Source organism: Phodopus roborovskii, unplaced genomic scaffold (assembly GCF_943737965.1).
Source record: "Phodopus roborovskii unplaced genomic scaffold, PHOROB, whole genome shotgun sequence".
Classification (NCBI taxonomy): Eukaryota; Metazoa; Chordata; class Mammalia; order Rodentia; family Cricetidae; genus Phodopus; species Phodopus roborovskii.
In genome coordinates, this window is record NW_026126480.1 from 59,978,184 (window position 1) to 59,992,477 (window position 14,294).

At 38.6% G+C, this 14,294-nt stretch overlaps 1 protein-coding gene across 1 annotated transcript; it reads left to right on the plus strand.

Moving 5' to 3' along the window:
* Positions 1-12,954: 12,954 nt before the first annotated feature.
* Positions 12,955-13,899, plus strand: LOC127227764 (olfactory receptor 5B12). Its single transcript, XM_051192106.1, has one exon. It carries the CDS (start codon positions 12,955-12,957, stop codon positions 13,897-13,899), a length of 945 nt encoding a protein of 314 aa, XP_051048063.1.
* Positions 13,900-14,294: the final 395 nt, after the last annotated feature.

Here is a 14,294-nt window from a genome sequence, read left to right on the forward strand (position 1 = left end):
GAGGGAGCGAAGCAGACACCCATAGCTAAACACTGAACACTGAGCCAAACTCCTAGAATCCAGTTGCAGAGAGGGAGGAGTGATAAGAAAATGGGGTCAAGATCTGGCTACAGAAACTCACAGAGACAGCTGACCTGAACAAGGGGGAGTTCATGGACCCCTAGACTGACAGCTGGGAAACCAACATTGGACCAACTCAGACCCCTTGAACAGTCTAAGGGACCTCTGACAGTGGAACCAGGATGTATCTCTGGTGCACAAAATGACATTGGGAGCACATTCTCCATGGAGGGATGGATGCTTTTTTAGCCTAGAGGCAAGAGGGAGGGCCTAGTCCCTACTCCAAATGACTTGACAGGTTTTGATGATTCCCTCCTGGAAGGCATCATTCTCCCTGTGAGGGGGGCAATGGGATGGGAGGGGTGTTGGGGGGCATGGGAGGGAGGGATGGAGGGAGAGGAGACTGGGATCAATATTTAAAATAAAAAATAATATATATATGTATATATATAAAACAATAAAACTATGTACATTATTTAAAAATTTCCTTTGTTGTACAAATTGCAAAATTCAAGGAAGAATGTTTCTTGACAATTGAAGTTAGAATTTCAGTCATATACTCTTTAGTTCCACTAACTGCTCACAAGAAATTTTATAATTAGTCTTAAAGACACAATTTTTATAATTAGAAAGCAAAAAAAATTAAAAAAAATCTATGAAATTATCTAAACCAATCGGCTTTACAAAGAAAAACCTTAAACTCTATAGTTTAACTTGTTTAAACTCATCAAAAAGCAAATACAGATTGATTTTTCTGTTTTGCATTTGACATAGGTCTTGGTGTGCCAAAAGATAACCTTAGATACATTTGCTCATCATAAGGTATAATCTGGGGCTATTGAAGAAACAAAAGCTTTGAGAAATGTACTTATCTTCTTGCCATTAAAATTAAAAATATGATGATCTGTAACATAGTTGTTGCTTTCTCTGCTTAGCATGTTGAGAAAAGACCATCTAAGGTATATTCTAGTAAGTTTCAAATAGACCTTCATCTGTTGCGTTCTTTGGTGTTCATGATGAGTCCCTGTCATACAGAAGGTACTCTTCAGGATGTTCAGATGTTATGAGGTAATGCCTATGTCAGCAAAGCAAAGCCTGCATACATTTGACTGATATAAAATATTTTGAGGCCAATGACCCAATGTTCAGTATCTTTGTCAATAGAATTATTTTCTGTACTCCACCAAATGTGAATGGACTAGGGAATGTTTGTTTTCAGTCTTGGTAGCTGGAGTTAACTGTTTAAGCATAGCAGCCCACAGAGATATCAAGCACTAGCCAGTGTTTACTGGCATGGGCTAGAGGGAAGGCATGGTATAAGGTCTTTGCAGGAAACTGATGACACACAACAGTTTCTGCTTCAGAATCTAGGACAAAGCATACAGTATGGACAGATGACAGGTAAGGGCATGCATGATACAGTCAAATTAGCAGTGCAAGAAAGGATATTAAAGCAAAGGGAAGAAAAAGAAACTTGCATACAGGGAAGGGCCCTAAGAGAAGGTAGAAGTTGAGTCAGACTCTGAATGGATAACATCGACAGAGCCTGAGAGTTCCAGATAAGAGATGTAACTTCTTTGTGAAACTGGTACAAACCACTTATCTCTGAGCCAATTTCCTCCTTATCAAAACAGCAATAGTAGCACCTCCATGCCATCCTTTAAAGTTGCTGTGATGGTCAAATAGAATAATGGGTGGGAAAGTGTAAGGAGTAAGGTTTTTTTCCGTCCACAGCCCAGTCTTGTCCCACTGCTGCGCCAGCCCCAATTAACACACAGAGACTCTGTATTTGATATAACTCTGTTGGCCAGATACTAGTTTCTCTTCAGCTAGCTCTGTGTTAATTATTAACCCATTTCTATGTATTTCCACGTGGTCTTACCAGCGAGAGGTGGCTGGTGGTTCTAGTCTCTCCAGACTCTCCATGTTGGCCCCTCCTTACTATTTCCTCTTTTCTCCTTGACTCCTAGCCCCTCCTATCTTCCTTTCCTATTGGCCAACAGTGCTTTATTTATTAACCAGTATGAGAAACATATACAGAATGACATCTCCCATCATCTCCTCTTTTCTGTCTAAAATAAAAAGAAGGGTTTTAACTTTAACAAAGCAAAATATAGATGGAGAATGGAGAGAGAACAGAACTGCCGTTCCTCCGCTCTTGGTAAGACCACGTGGAAATATATAGAAATGGGTTAATAATTAAGACAGAGCTAGCTGATAAGAAACAAGTAACTGGCCAACAGAACTGTGTCTAATACAGAGTCTCAGTGTGTTAATTGGGGCTGGTGTGGTGGTGGGACAAGACCAGTCGGCAGGCGGAAAAACAATACTCCCAACAGAAAAGTATTTTCAGAAATGCTCTCCTCTTTCTAACTCTGGTGCTGCTGTTAGTCTTAATATTAGCAAGAGAGGTGAATGAGGAAGTTTGCACCAACCATTTAAATTCAAGTGTGGAGGTAGGCTTGCTAAGGACCTATCAGGTGGATTTAGAACCATTAATTCATCAGTTTATCATTTCTACAGGCACATGAGACTAGTGCCCATCCCTAAAGAGAATTTTTCTGAATAAGTCCACCACTTAACTGGCAGGTCACTCTGGCAGGCTTGACCATACTTTTGTTTGAAGGATTATGGACTTTGGGGCTGTGGATTAGTAAAAAAAAACAGTTGAATGCTTTAAGTGGTGCTTAATAGCTATACTAGTAGGATCATGGAAGACAGTGGTGATAAACGTGATTTGATGAACTATAGGGGTCTGTCTCAAGAGGTTTCAGAGGAGAAGAATTTTAGTATGTTGCCTAGAGATCATTCTTGAGATATTTTAGTGAAGAATGCAGCTGTCTTCTGCCCTTGTCAAAGAGACTGCATGAGGCTACGGAAATGTCAAAACAGCCCAATGAAGACTCTATCATGTGGTTATTAGTGGCAACTCTAATGAAGATTTATAAAGAAAAGGAGCAAGCTTGGAAAGGAAAACTACAATATGTACAATTTGCGGAGAAAAAGAATACCAGGAAGTGGATTGGAGATGTGTTCAAGGAGATAAAATTAGAAGTGTAATAAAGTATGTGGTTACCTCAGAGCAAGATCCCACCCAGCCAAATTTCATCTTTTAGAATGGAATTAAAGAAAATCTTAGAGCAGGTGTGGTGTTGCACACCTATAATCCAAGCACTCCAAAGGCAGGGGCTGGTGGATTTCTGAGTTTGAGGCCAGCCTGGTCTATAGATACAATTTCAGAACAGTCAGGCTAAGGCAGTGAAGGAAGCAATCACAAACAGAAAGCTGGTGAAGATGTAATTGAATGAGAGGGCCATGTTCCAGGTCCAGTAAGCTGTAGAAGTTGGAGCTTTGGCCATATGGTTCTAGTTTTAAGGATAGAAAAAACACATTATGGAATTTACCTCCAGTTCTAAGGAAAGCTGATGAGGCCAGGCATGTGGCAGGGTTGTCCCTGAAAGGAGGCTTATAGAGACCTCCATTCTGTGAAACCATGAAATTGATTAGCTTCTTGAGTTCTTTATACATTTTGGAAATAATCCCTTTGTCAGATGTGGAGTTGGTAAAGATCTTTTCCCAGTCTGTGGGCTACTGTTTGATCTTGTATACTGTGTCTTTACCTTATAGAAGCTTCTCAGTTTCAGGAGGTACCATTTATTAATTATTGATCTCAGTGTCTGTGCTACTTGGGTTATGTTCAGGAAGTGGTCTCCTGTATCAATTTGTTCAAGGATACTCCTACTCTCTCTTCTAAGAGGTTCAGTATGGCTGGATTTATGTTGAGGTCTTTGATCCATTTGGATTTAAGTTTTGTGCATGACCATAGATATGGGTCTATCTGTAGTCTTCTATACACCATCATCCAGTTGCACCAGCACCATTTGTTGAAGATGTTTTCCTCATTCCATTGTATACTTTTAATTGTTTTGTCAAAAATCAGGTGTTTGTAGGTATGTGGGTTAATATCAGGATTTTTAATTTGATTCCATTGGTCTACCTGTCTATTTTTGTGTCAATGCGAAGCTGTTTTCAGGACTACAGCTCTACAGTAGAGCTTGAAGTGGGGGATGGTGATGCTTCCTGAAGTTTCTTTATTGTACAGGGCTGTTTTGGCTATCCTGGCTTTTGTTTTTCCATATAAAGTTTGGTATTATCATTTTAAAGTCAGTGAATAATTGTGCTTGAATTTCAATGGGGATTGCATTGAATCTGCAGGAGTTTCCTGGTAGAGTTTTTCTGGTCACTTATGTAAACTATCATATAATCTACAAATAGTGAAAGTTTGATTTTTTCCTTTCCAGTCTGTATCCTCTTGTTCTCCTTTTGTTGTCTTATTGCTGTAGCTAGAACTTCAAGTACAATATTGAAGAGATATAGAGAGAGTGGCCAACCTTGTCTTGTTCCTGATTTTAGAGGAAGCACACTCAGTGGGAAAAAAATGAAATATTGAAATCCACAGTCAAATGAATGGAACTGGAAGAAAACATCCTGAGTGAGGTAACCCAATCACAGAAAGACAAGAATGATATGCACTCACTCATATATGGATATTAGACATAGAGCATAGGATAACCAGCCTACAATCCACACCACCAGAGAAACTAGGATAAGGGCAAAGGGACAAGAACTCCTGAGCAAACTGAGAATTGGGAGAGAGGGGATGGAGGTAGGAAAAAGAGAAGGGGAGAAGAGGAGGAACAAGGAGAACATGAGGGATCAGGAAGACTGAGTTTGGGGAGGAATAGAGCAGAGCAAGAAAAGAGATACATTAATAGAGTGAGCCATTATAGGTTTAAAGAGAAATATGGCACTAGGGAAATGTTCAGAGGCCCATAAAGAAGACCCCAAGTAAGAATGAAGGAAGTAGAGGAAAGGCTGCCTTATATGCTCTTCCCCTATAATAAAATTGATGACTACCTTAATCGCTGTCCTAGAGCCTTCCTCTAGTAGCTGATGGAAGCAGAAGCTGGACTCCACACCTAAGCAATGAGCCACACTCCTAGAATCCAGTTGTAGAGAGGGAGGAGGGATGAGCAAAGGGGTCAAGACCATGTTGGAGAAACCCACAGAAACAGCTGACCTGACCAAGTGAGAGTATACAGACCCCAGTCATAAAGCTGGGGAACCAGCATTGGACCAAACCAAGCCCTCTGAATGTGAGTGCCAGTTAGGAGACCTGAGCAGGTTATGAGGCCTCTGACAGTGGAACTAGTATTTGTCCCTAGTGCACAAATGGACTTTTGGAACAAAATTCCTATGGAGGGATACTCTTTCAGCCCAGATACATGTAGGAAGGCCTAGGCCTTCCTTTACATGATGTGACAGTGTTTGATGATCCCTCATGGATGGCCTCAATGTTCTTGGGGAGTGGGTGTATGGTGGGATGGGGGAATCAGTGGGGACTTGCAAGGATGGGAGGCAAAGGGAATTGGGATTAATATGTAAGATAAGATTGTTTCTAAATTAAATAAATAAAAAGAAGATAAGAGAATCCTTGCAATTCTTATACTTGGTAAGGATTGGATATCATTCCAGGTACTCACTTTTAATATCTGCACTCTGAGGCAGAGGCAGGCAGATCTTTGTTAGTTCAAGGTCAGCCTGGTCTACTGAGATACTTCTAGATCAACCAAGGCTACACAAAGAAACATTGACTTGAAAAAAAAAACAGAATGAAAGTCATGACATCAGGCCATGTAATCATTACAGGTTTTACTCCATGGCCATTGTAGGTCTATAAATGATTTGTTAGTTTGAGAGAATATCATTGTTGCTGCTAAGTGAGTATTAACATGTATATGAAAAAAGTTAATGTTCAAAGCAATGCTACTCTTTGGGCTACTCCCACTAACATGAGGACAACTTCAGTTAGGTCTAGGTTTCTCCTCTACCATCATGTTCACTGAGCTTTAGTAGGGGGAGTATTTTTGTAGTAAATGGTGGTGTAGGCAGAGATTCATAGCTGTATAAGATGTTGAGAATAAGTGATGGGTACTAAGTCATCTCTAAAGGAGATGTTTATACTATCCTTTCTATAGACATATATTTTTTATAGTTCTTTAGGCTTCAGAGTCCAAGACTGAAGGACAATATCGGTGAGAAGGCATCTCCCAATGACAAAGCCTACATACTAGCCCAAAGAATAAGATTATAGATTACTTTTATATCATTTTTGTAGGGCAATAGCAACAATAAAGATCTGGTATCTCAATACTGTTTCAATAACATTTAAATTTGAATGGGTTTTAGAAAAGCAATTCAAACTATCGTAGGGTACAATCCTTGAAACTCAGATCCTTTCCCCATGTGTCATTCATTTTTTCATTTATTTGGTATGATCTTTCATATACTTTTTTGGGGACCACAATTTGGCTTTATTGGAATATCTTTCCATAGGGAAATTTCAGATATCAATTTGAGCAACATCGATTTCTTCTCTATAATTTTCCTATATATGCACTTTATTCTAAATAAGTTGTATTTTTATGTTTCTTAATATGTTTATTCCTTAGTTTCTGTTTTACATAATATTTAAATATTATGAGTGAAGCTGGTATTTGCTGTCTGGTTTGGCTGTTTTTGCCATTATGGATGTAGTCTACTTGAATAAACTGATATTTCTGCTCAATGTTTCAGACATTTAAGCAAACATGAGCAGACGAAGTTCTGAAACCCTCTTTATTTAGTAACAAACTCTGTGCCCCTATGTCTTAATAGTCATGTTGAGTCATGGTCCTAAAAGTCATGCTGAAGCTTGGTTTGTGCATTTTTGAAGGAAATCATTACTTGTAATGTAAATGTACCCATGTTCTTCCACAGAAGCAGAGCTAGGTCCCCATAGTTCCTGTAATCACCTGATCACCAGTCAGCTGAGATAAAGTTTGTAACCCTCATGGGATATTTTTCTTCCTCAGAGCTCCATAGCTATATAATTACCTCTTTGTTCCTGTTTAATTTTTTAAATCATCACCTAACTACAGTTGTCTTCATGTTAGAGGGAAGAACCTGAGGACTACACACTTTGTCCATTCATTTATTCAGAGAAGTGTTAGTAGATACTTACAGCAACAATGATCTTCTCTCAAGATAATATGATATTTAGAGCCCACAACAATCACAATGGGTTAGAATAATCACATAGATTGAGGTCCTGACTCTATCAAGTATAGGGATTGTAAATATTCTCTTATCTTTTATAGAAAAAGTCTTAAGACTGAATATTGTTCAAGGTGTAAGTGGATGAAGTGATTATCAGGAAAGACAAGACCAGATCACATATTTGTTGATTCCAAGGACATTAGTAGCCTTTTTCTTCAATGTCTTTTGCCAACTTCCAGTTAGCTTTTAACCTTTTGAAAATGTACTAAAAAAGAATCTCCAAATAAAAATGTATTCTTTCTGCCAAGGCTTGTGACTTGATCCTATACAAAGGTGCTAGACTTGAATGTTACGTTGTTCAGGGAGAAAGGTAAGTCTCTTATCTCCTTCCCACTATTTTCATAAAGTTGTAGGGAGTTCAATCATGGTAGCTAAAATGCTGATCTTTGCATTTTTGTATATTTGACTTTCATATCTTTAATTTTACTGGTCAGTTTTATAAGATAGATTAATGTGTTTAAATAATAATGTGTTTTTATTAGAATATATATGTTTAATATGATGTATAGAGGAAAATAAAAGACTTCGGTTCTTGTTTTTACAACATAGGCTTCTACTATTTTGGGCAAGTTAATTAACTCTTTGTTTCCATTTTTTTAAATCAGAAAATGCATTAATATTAGTTACACAAACTAATTCTAGCATTGTTGAATTTATGAAATGGGGGAAATACAAAATGTCATCATAATCTGGGAGCTCATCATCATTAAAAAAAGAGAAACAGAAGGGACAGAGATCATCAAACAGGAGAGAAATTAGGCCTAAAAACCATGTTTGTACATTATAGTGCACAATACAACTAATTATAAGAATCCTAACTCCTGATCTTAAGTTCTAATTCTTCCATTAGAAACTTTTCTTAGTTTATGTACTAGTGGTTGATGCACTAAACTGTATATGAGACTAACCACCATCATGTGTCTCCGAGACAGTGGGAAAATAATGAATTCTGCTTGGGAGTAAGAATAAAAATAGCAAATAGTATCCATTACTTTAGATAATCCAATCCATGAAACTCATGGAGGTTAAGGGATATGTGACATATATCTGTAGACCTGTATAGGTCTGGAAATAGAGCCAACAGCCTGGTGAACCACAGGGAACAGCTTTAGTGTCCTTGGGGAGAATGGAGGAGCCAGCAGCATCCAGCACAAAATGTGGTTTATGGGTATTATGAAAAAGTGTTTATTTTTTATGTTGATTTTTCAGGACTTTGAGAATGCTATAAAGCATTGCAGATCAATTTCTTGCCACTAAACTGAATATCTGAAATGAAGTTTATTTTCATAAAGACATACAAAATGGCATTCAGATTTGATCTTCACAACCATAGTTTTTAGCTATCCATGTTGAGTTCAGGCAATATATTTAACACTAAGACAAACAGTCAAATGACTGTAGTTTCTTCTACTCAGTTTAGGTTATATGTAAAAAATTTAAAACATAGAGTAAAGATTTACTTGAAGAATAACTTGTTTTTAGAGTTCACTTGTTATTTTCTTCAGTTTTCACATATGATTCAACGAGAGTACATTTCAGTTTCCATATATGTGAACTGATACTAATAATTCCCATGACTCATAAGTACTGATGATAATATAGCAGTTTCTATATTGGTGATAGGAACACAGTAAATATTAAATAACTGACTTGTATAGATAGTCATGATCACTTGTAACATCAGTATACATAAAGTATCTGCCTGTTACAGTTGTATAAGATTGGTTTTCTAGTCTGACTATTGACAGTAGGAGCAGGGGTTGTCTCTGACTCTTCTGCTGGCTTTTGGGACCCTTATCCTCATACTGGGTTGCATTGTCCAGCTTTCAATTTGACATGCCAAGTTTGGCTGATATCCATGGGAGTCCTGCCCTTCTCTAAATAGAAACAGAGGAGGAGTAGATGGGGTGGGGAATAGAGGGGAAGTGGGCAGCACTGGGAGGAGATAAAGAAAATTAATAAAGATATAATTAAACATTTTACAATAACAAAGTAGTAGAATTTTACCAACATAGTAATGTTAGAAGATGAGAGACTGGGGAAGACTGCATGAAAGCTTTGTACCTTATGTTACTCTTTGAAAAACACATTAGTATGAAAAGCATTATCATTTTGTGAGGGATTTTTTTTGCCTTTTTAACATTTCTTTTTCCTGAGAAAACATAATACTTTAATCCATAGACAGTTTCAGAATCACACTTGGTGGAACATGTCCCAAATCCTGGCATTCTGGAGTCAAGAGCCAGTAGGATTGGTGAAAATTCAAGACCAGACTGGTTAATGTGTTTCAAAAAATGCAAAAGCAAATGTTACTGACCATGGAGGTCCATCACAAAGTCAGCACCAGGGTAATAAAGAAAAAGCCTCAGAGTAGTAGGACTTAGAGAAAATTCTTATCTGAGGGTAGCTAGACTTTTCTATCTGAGGTGACAAGCAAGCAAGCAAGCATAGGCTTTCTGCTGGTAACCTAAGAAAAAGAAAGAAGCATACACTTTCCTGATGGTGACCCCCTTTACTTCAACTTCAGTTGACTTCCTTTCTTGACAATCTCTCTTTACACATGAACATGTCTCTCCTGCCTGGTTACATATTTCCATACTTAGTTACAAGTCTCCACACAGCTTCTCCATGTAGCAGCAGCTCTTCCATTTCTCTCTCCCTCCTTCTCTCTCTCTTTCTCTTATAGATCATTCATTCGTTACTCACTCCCACTCATTCATTCTCTCACACTTCCCTCTCTCACAGCAGCCTTCTCTCAACACTGCCACTCCGGCTCTGTTTCCTCTCTTCTGCCTCCCTACATTGCTGCTGCATCTGCTGCCTCTGCCTTCAAGCTCTCCACCTTTCTGCCCTCTGCTTCTTGCTCTGCTCTCTTCTTCCTGCTACTCTCACAGCCAAATTCTGGTCAACTGTAAGTTATTTTTCAGGGCCTGATCCATACTCATAACACAAGTTAACTCACATAGTTTCTCTCAGGAGAGGAGTGCCACCGTGCCTGGCCAGTGAGCAAGTGAGGGTTCCCAGACAGTAAGTAATCAGTTTAATCAGTTGACTGAACTTTGAGGTTGGAGAGTATGTGTAGAACAAAGAGCTTCAAACTCTGACCTTGAATCAGTAAAACAAGACCCAGGAGAATGACCCCATGTGTTTGTCTCTAGGGGCAACCAGATATTGTCACCAGGGGCAACCAGCCTGCTTTGAATTTGCTCTGAAGTCTAATGTTAGCTGTTTGTGGGACTGAGAACCCTATGTCAATCTGAGTAATGTAAAATGGCCTAGTATTTCTTTTTTAATTTAAAATAATTATCTTTCATTTTACAAACCAACCCCAGTTCTCCCTCCCTTCGCTTTTCCCACTCCCCCACCTCCTCTCTTCCCAACCTCTATATGGGGGTAAGGGTTTCCTTGGGGTGTCAACAAAGTCTGGCATATCAAGTTGATGCAGGATTAAGCATCTCCTTATATCAAAACTGGGCAAGGTATCCCACCATAAGGAATGGACTCCACAAAGCAAGTTCTTGTACCCAGGATAGGTCATGGTCCCACTTCCAGGGCCCTGCCCAACAGATCAAACAACACAACTGCCACCCACATTTAGAGTGCAGGTTCCCCAGCTGTCAGTCCATAGTTTGTGAACTCCTACTAACTCAGGTTAGCTGTCTCTATGGTTTAACCCATCATGCTCTTGACTGGCATTGTCATATGATCCCTATGCCCTCTCTTCAACTAAACTCCAGGATCTCAGCCCAGTTCTTGGCTATGGATCACTGTATCTGCTTCCAACCATTACTGGATGTAGGTTCTATGATGACAATTATGGTAGTCACTAATCTTATTAAAGAGGAGGTCCATTTAGACACCCTCTCCACTATTACTTGGAATCTTGATTGGAGTCATTCTTGTAGATACCTGGAAATTTCTCTAGCACCATGTTTCTCCCTAACCACATAATGGTTTCCTCTATCAAGAGATCTCTTTCATTGTTCTTTCCCTCTGTCCCTTCCCCAACTTGGTCTTCTTGATCCATCATGTTCCCATCCTCCAACTCATCCCTTCTATCCTTCCTCTCAGTGTACCCAGGAGATTTTAACTATTTTCCTTCCCAGGGGGCCTTCCATGTTTCCCTCTTATGGACTTTTTACCTAGCTTCTCTGGGGTTGTGGACTTCAGCCTGGATATCCTTTGCTTTACATCTAATATCCACTTATGAGTGAGTATATGCCCTGTTTGTCTATGATCTTTTTGGGTCTGGGTTATCTCACTCAGGATTTGTGTGTGTGTGTGTGTGTGTGTGTGTGTGTGTGTGTGTGTGTGTGTGAGAGAGAGAGAGAGAGAGAGAGAGAGAGAGCTCCATTTGCCCACAAATTTCAACATGTCATTGCCTTTACTGCTAATACTCTATAGTGTAAATGTACCACATTTTCTTTATCCATTCTTTGGTTGAGGGGCATCTGTGTTGTTTTCATGTTCCGGCTCTTAGAAAATAATGTTGCCATGTACATAGCTGAGCAAATGTCTTTGTTGTATAATTCTTCATCCTTTGGGTATATGCCCGAGTGGTATTACTGGGTCTTGAGGTAGATTGATTCCTAATTTTCTGTGAAAGGACGTTATTATTGAGTATTTGTTTAAACTTGATTTCAGATGTAGTAAACAAAGTTGATAAAATATTTTGAGATAATTCCTAATCTTTTTCAAAAATTGAAAAATATACATCTGCAGTATTTATTCGAGTGAGTAATATTTAACAAATGGTATCTCAATCACTCTGCTCTGGATAAACTTTATCCATATTAAAGACATCTGTATATAAAAGCTAAAACCTTTAGCAATGTGGTAAATGTTAAGCACCATTATTTTCTAGATGTCTTTATTCCTTATACATGGTTTTCTTTCATATTTTCTTATTGTGATAAATTGCATATCTTATGGATTACATAAACCCAAGATAATTTTTGGTAAATGATATTCTATTTAAGCATCTTTAATTATCATATGACAGTTCTTGACACAATGGGAATGATGAGAAACAAGAAGTAAAATTAATTTGTCTCACCACAATTTTATAGTGTCATGGCCTAATTGGTTTCATAGCCAAATTTATATGTTGGATCAGTTACTTCCAAGGTGAGATTCAGGGTGTTGAGTATTAGAGAGGTGGCTAGTACATGAGGAAAAAAATTCTTATGAATGAGACTAATGTTTAACTAAAGAAAATCTGGGTAGATTATAGAGAGACAACAGTGTAATCTGTGAACAGGGAAACATTAGAAGCAGACAATGAATTGTCAAAGACTTAATCTTGGACTTTCTAGCTGTCAGGATAGTACATGATGAGTTTCTGTTATACCCAGCACAATTTATGGTATTTTGTTATAACATAACAGAAGGCATCAAGATATTAGGCTATTCTGGTATAGAATAAGGGATGCCTTTGCTTTACAGAGATAGAAGTGATTGATATTTTCCAGTAAGTAATTTATCTGATAATCTTGTGTCAGACTTTTTTCTGGCCTCAATTCAGTCATCTGTGGATTACTAGATTGAGATACATCATCTTTTCTAAAAAACAGTATGCTCTACCATTAATTTAAACTTAAAATTTGCTGCCTTTACTTGCTTAGATCAGGACACTGGAAAGGAACACTTGGAGACATAGAGAATACAAGCAGTGTCCCCTCCAGTTCTCATCCTCCTCTCCTTTCTTTTTGCTGCAGAGAAGCCACATAATCCCTAATGGAGAACAGTACAGAGGTGACTAAGTTCATTCTTGCAGGGTTAACAGATGACCCAGAGCTCCAGGCCCCACTCTTCATTGTCTTCCTTCTCATTTATCTCAGCACTGTGCTTGGGAATCTGGGAATGATAGGGCTGATTCTGCTGGACTCACATCTCCACACTCCCATGTACCTTTTCCTCAGTCACCTGTCTCTGGTGGACTTTGGTTATTCTTCAGCTGTCACACCCAAAGTAATAGCAGGTCTCCTTTCAACAGATAAAATCATATCCCACGATGCTTGTGGCACCCAATTCTTTTTCTTTGTGGGCTTTATAACCACAGAAAGTTTCCTGCTGGCTGCCATGGCTTATGACCGCTATGCAGCAGTGTGTAAGCCCCTGCATTATACCACAATTATGACCACAAATACATGGGCTTGTCTGACTATAAGCTCCTATGTCTGTGGCTTCCTGAATTCCTCCATCCACACTGGAAACATTTTCAGGCTATCCTTTTGTAAATCTAATGTGATAGACCACTTCTTCTGTGATGCCCCGCCTCTTCTGGCCCTCTCATGCTCAGATACCTCTATCAGTGAGATGGTGATTTTCATTGTTGTGGGTTTCAATGATATCTTCTCTGTTGTAGTCATCTTGATCTCCTACCTGTTTATATTCATCACTATTTTGAAGATGAACTCATCTGAAGGACGCCAGAAGGCCTTTTCCACCTGTGCCTCCCACCTCACTGCAGTCTTCATCTTCTATGGGTCAGGCATCTTCATGTACTTACAGCCAAGCTCCAGCCACACTATGGGCACAGACAAGATGGCATCTGTATTCTACACCATGGTCATCCCCATGTTGAACCCTCTGGTCTACAGCCTCAGGAACAAAGAGGTCAAGAGTGCATTACAAAAGGCTGTGGAGAAAGCAAAATTTTCTATAACTTTTACATTTTAATTATATAGAATCTTTACAAAGTCAGTTTTATCTGCCTCAGAGTAAGCCTGGCTCAGTTCAGCAAATGAATTTACTTAGTAGCAGTCTCTATTGACCACTTTAAAAATATGTAAGATTTCTCTGTTTTATCTTGTTTCATACTGGTAGAAATTGGGATTGAACCTAGTGCCTGGCATGTGGTAAACAAGTTTCTTTCCACCAAATTAGACCAAAATCCCACATTTGGGTATTTTAATTCATAGTATTTTATATGCTCTGGAAATACTCTCTTTCCTCCTATGTAGCATATTGTTGCTGTTGGTGACATTTAGTGAGTTCCTGGTTTACTTAATTTGCATTTCTTATTTTATAATATTTAATATAATTACATAATTTCTCTCCCTTTTTCTCTAACA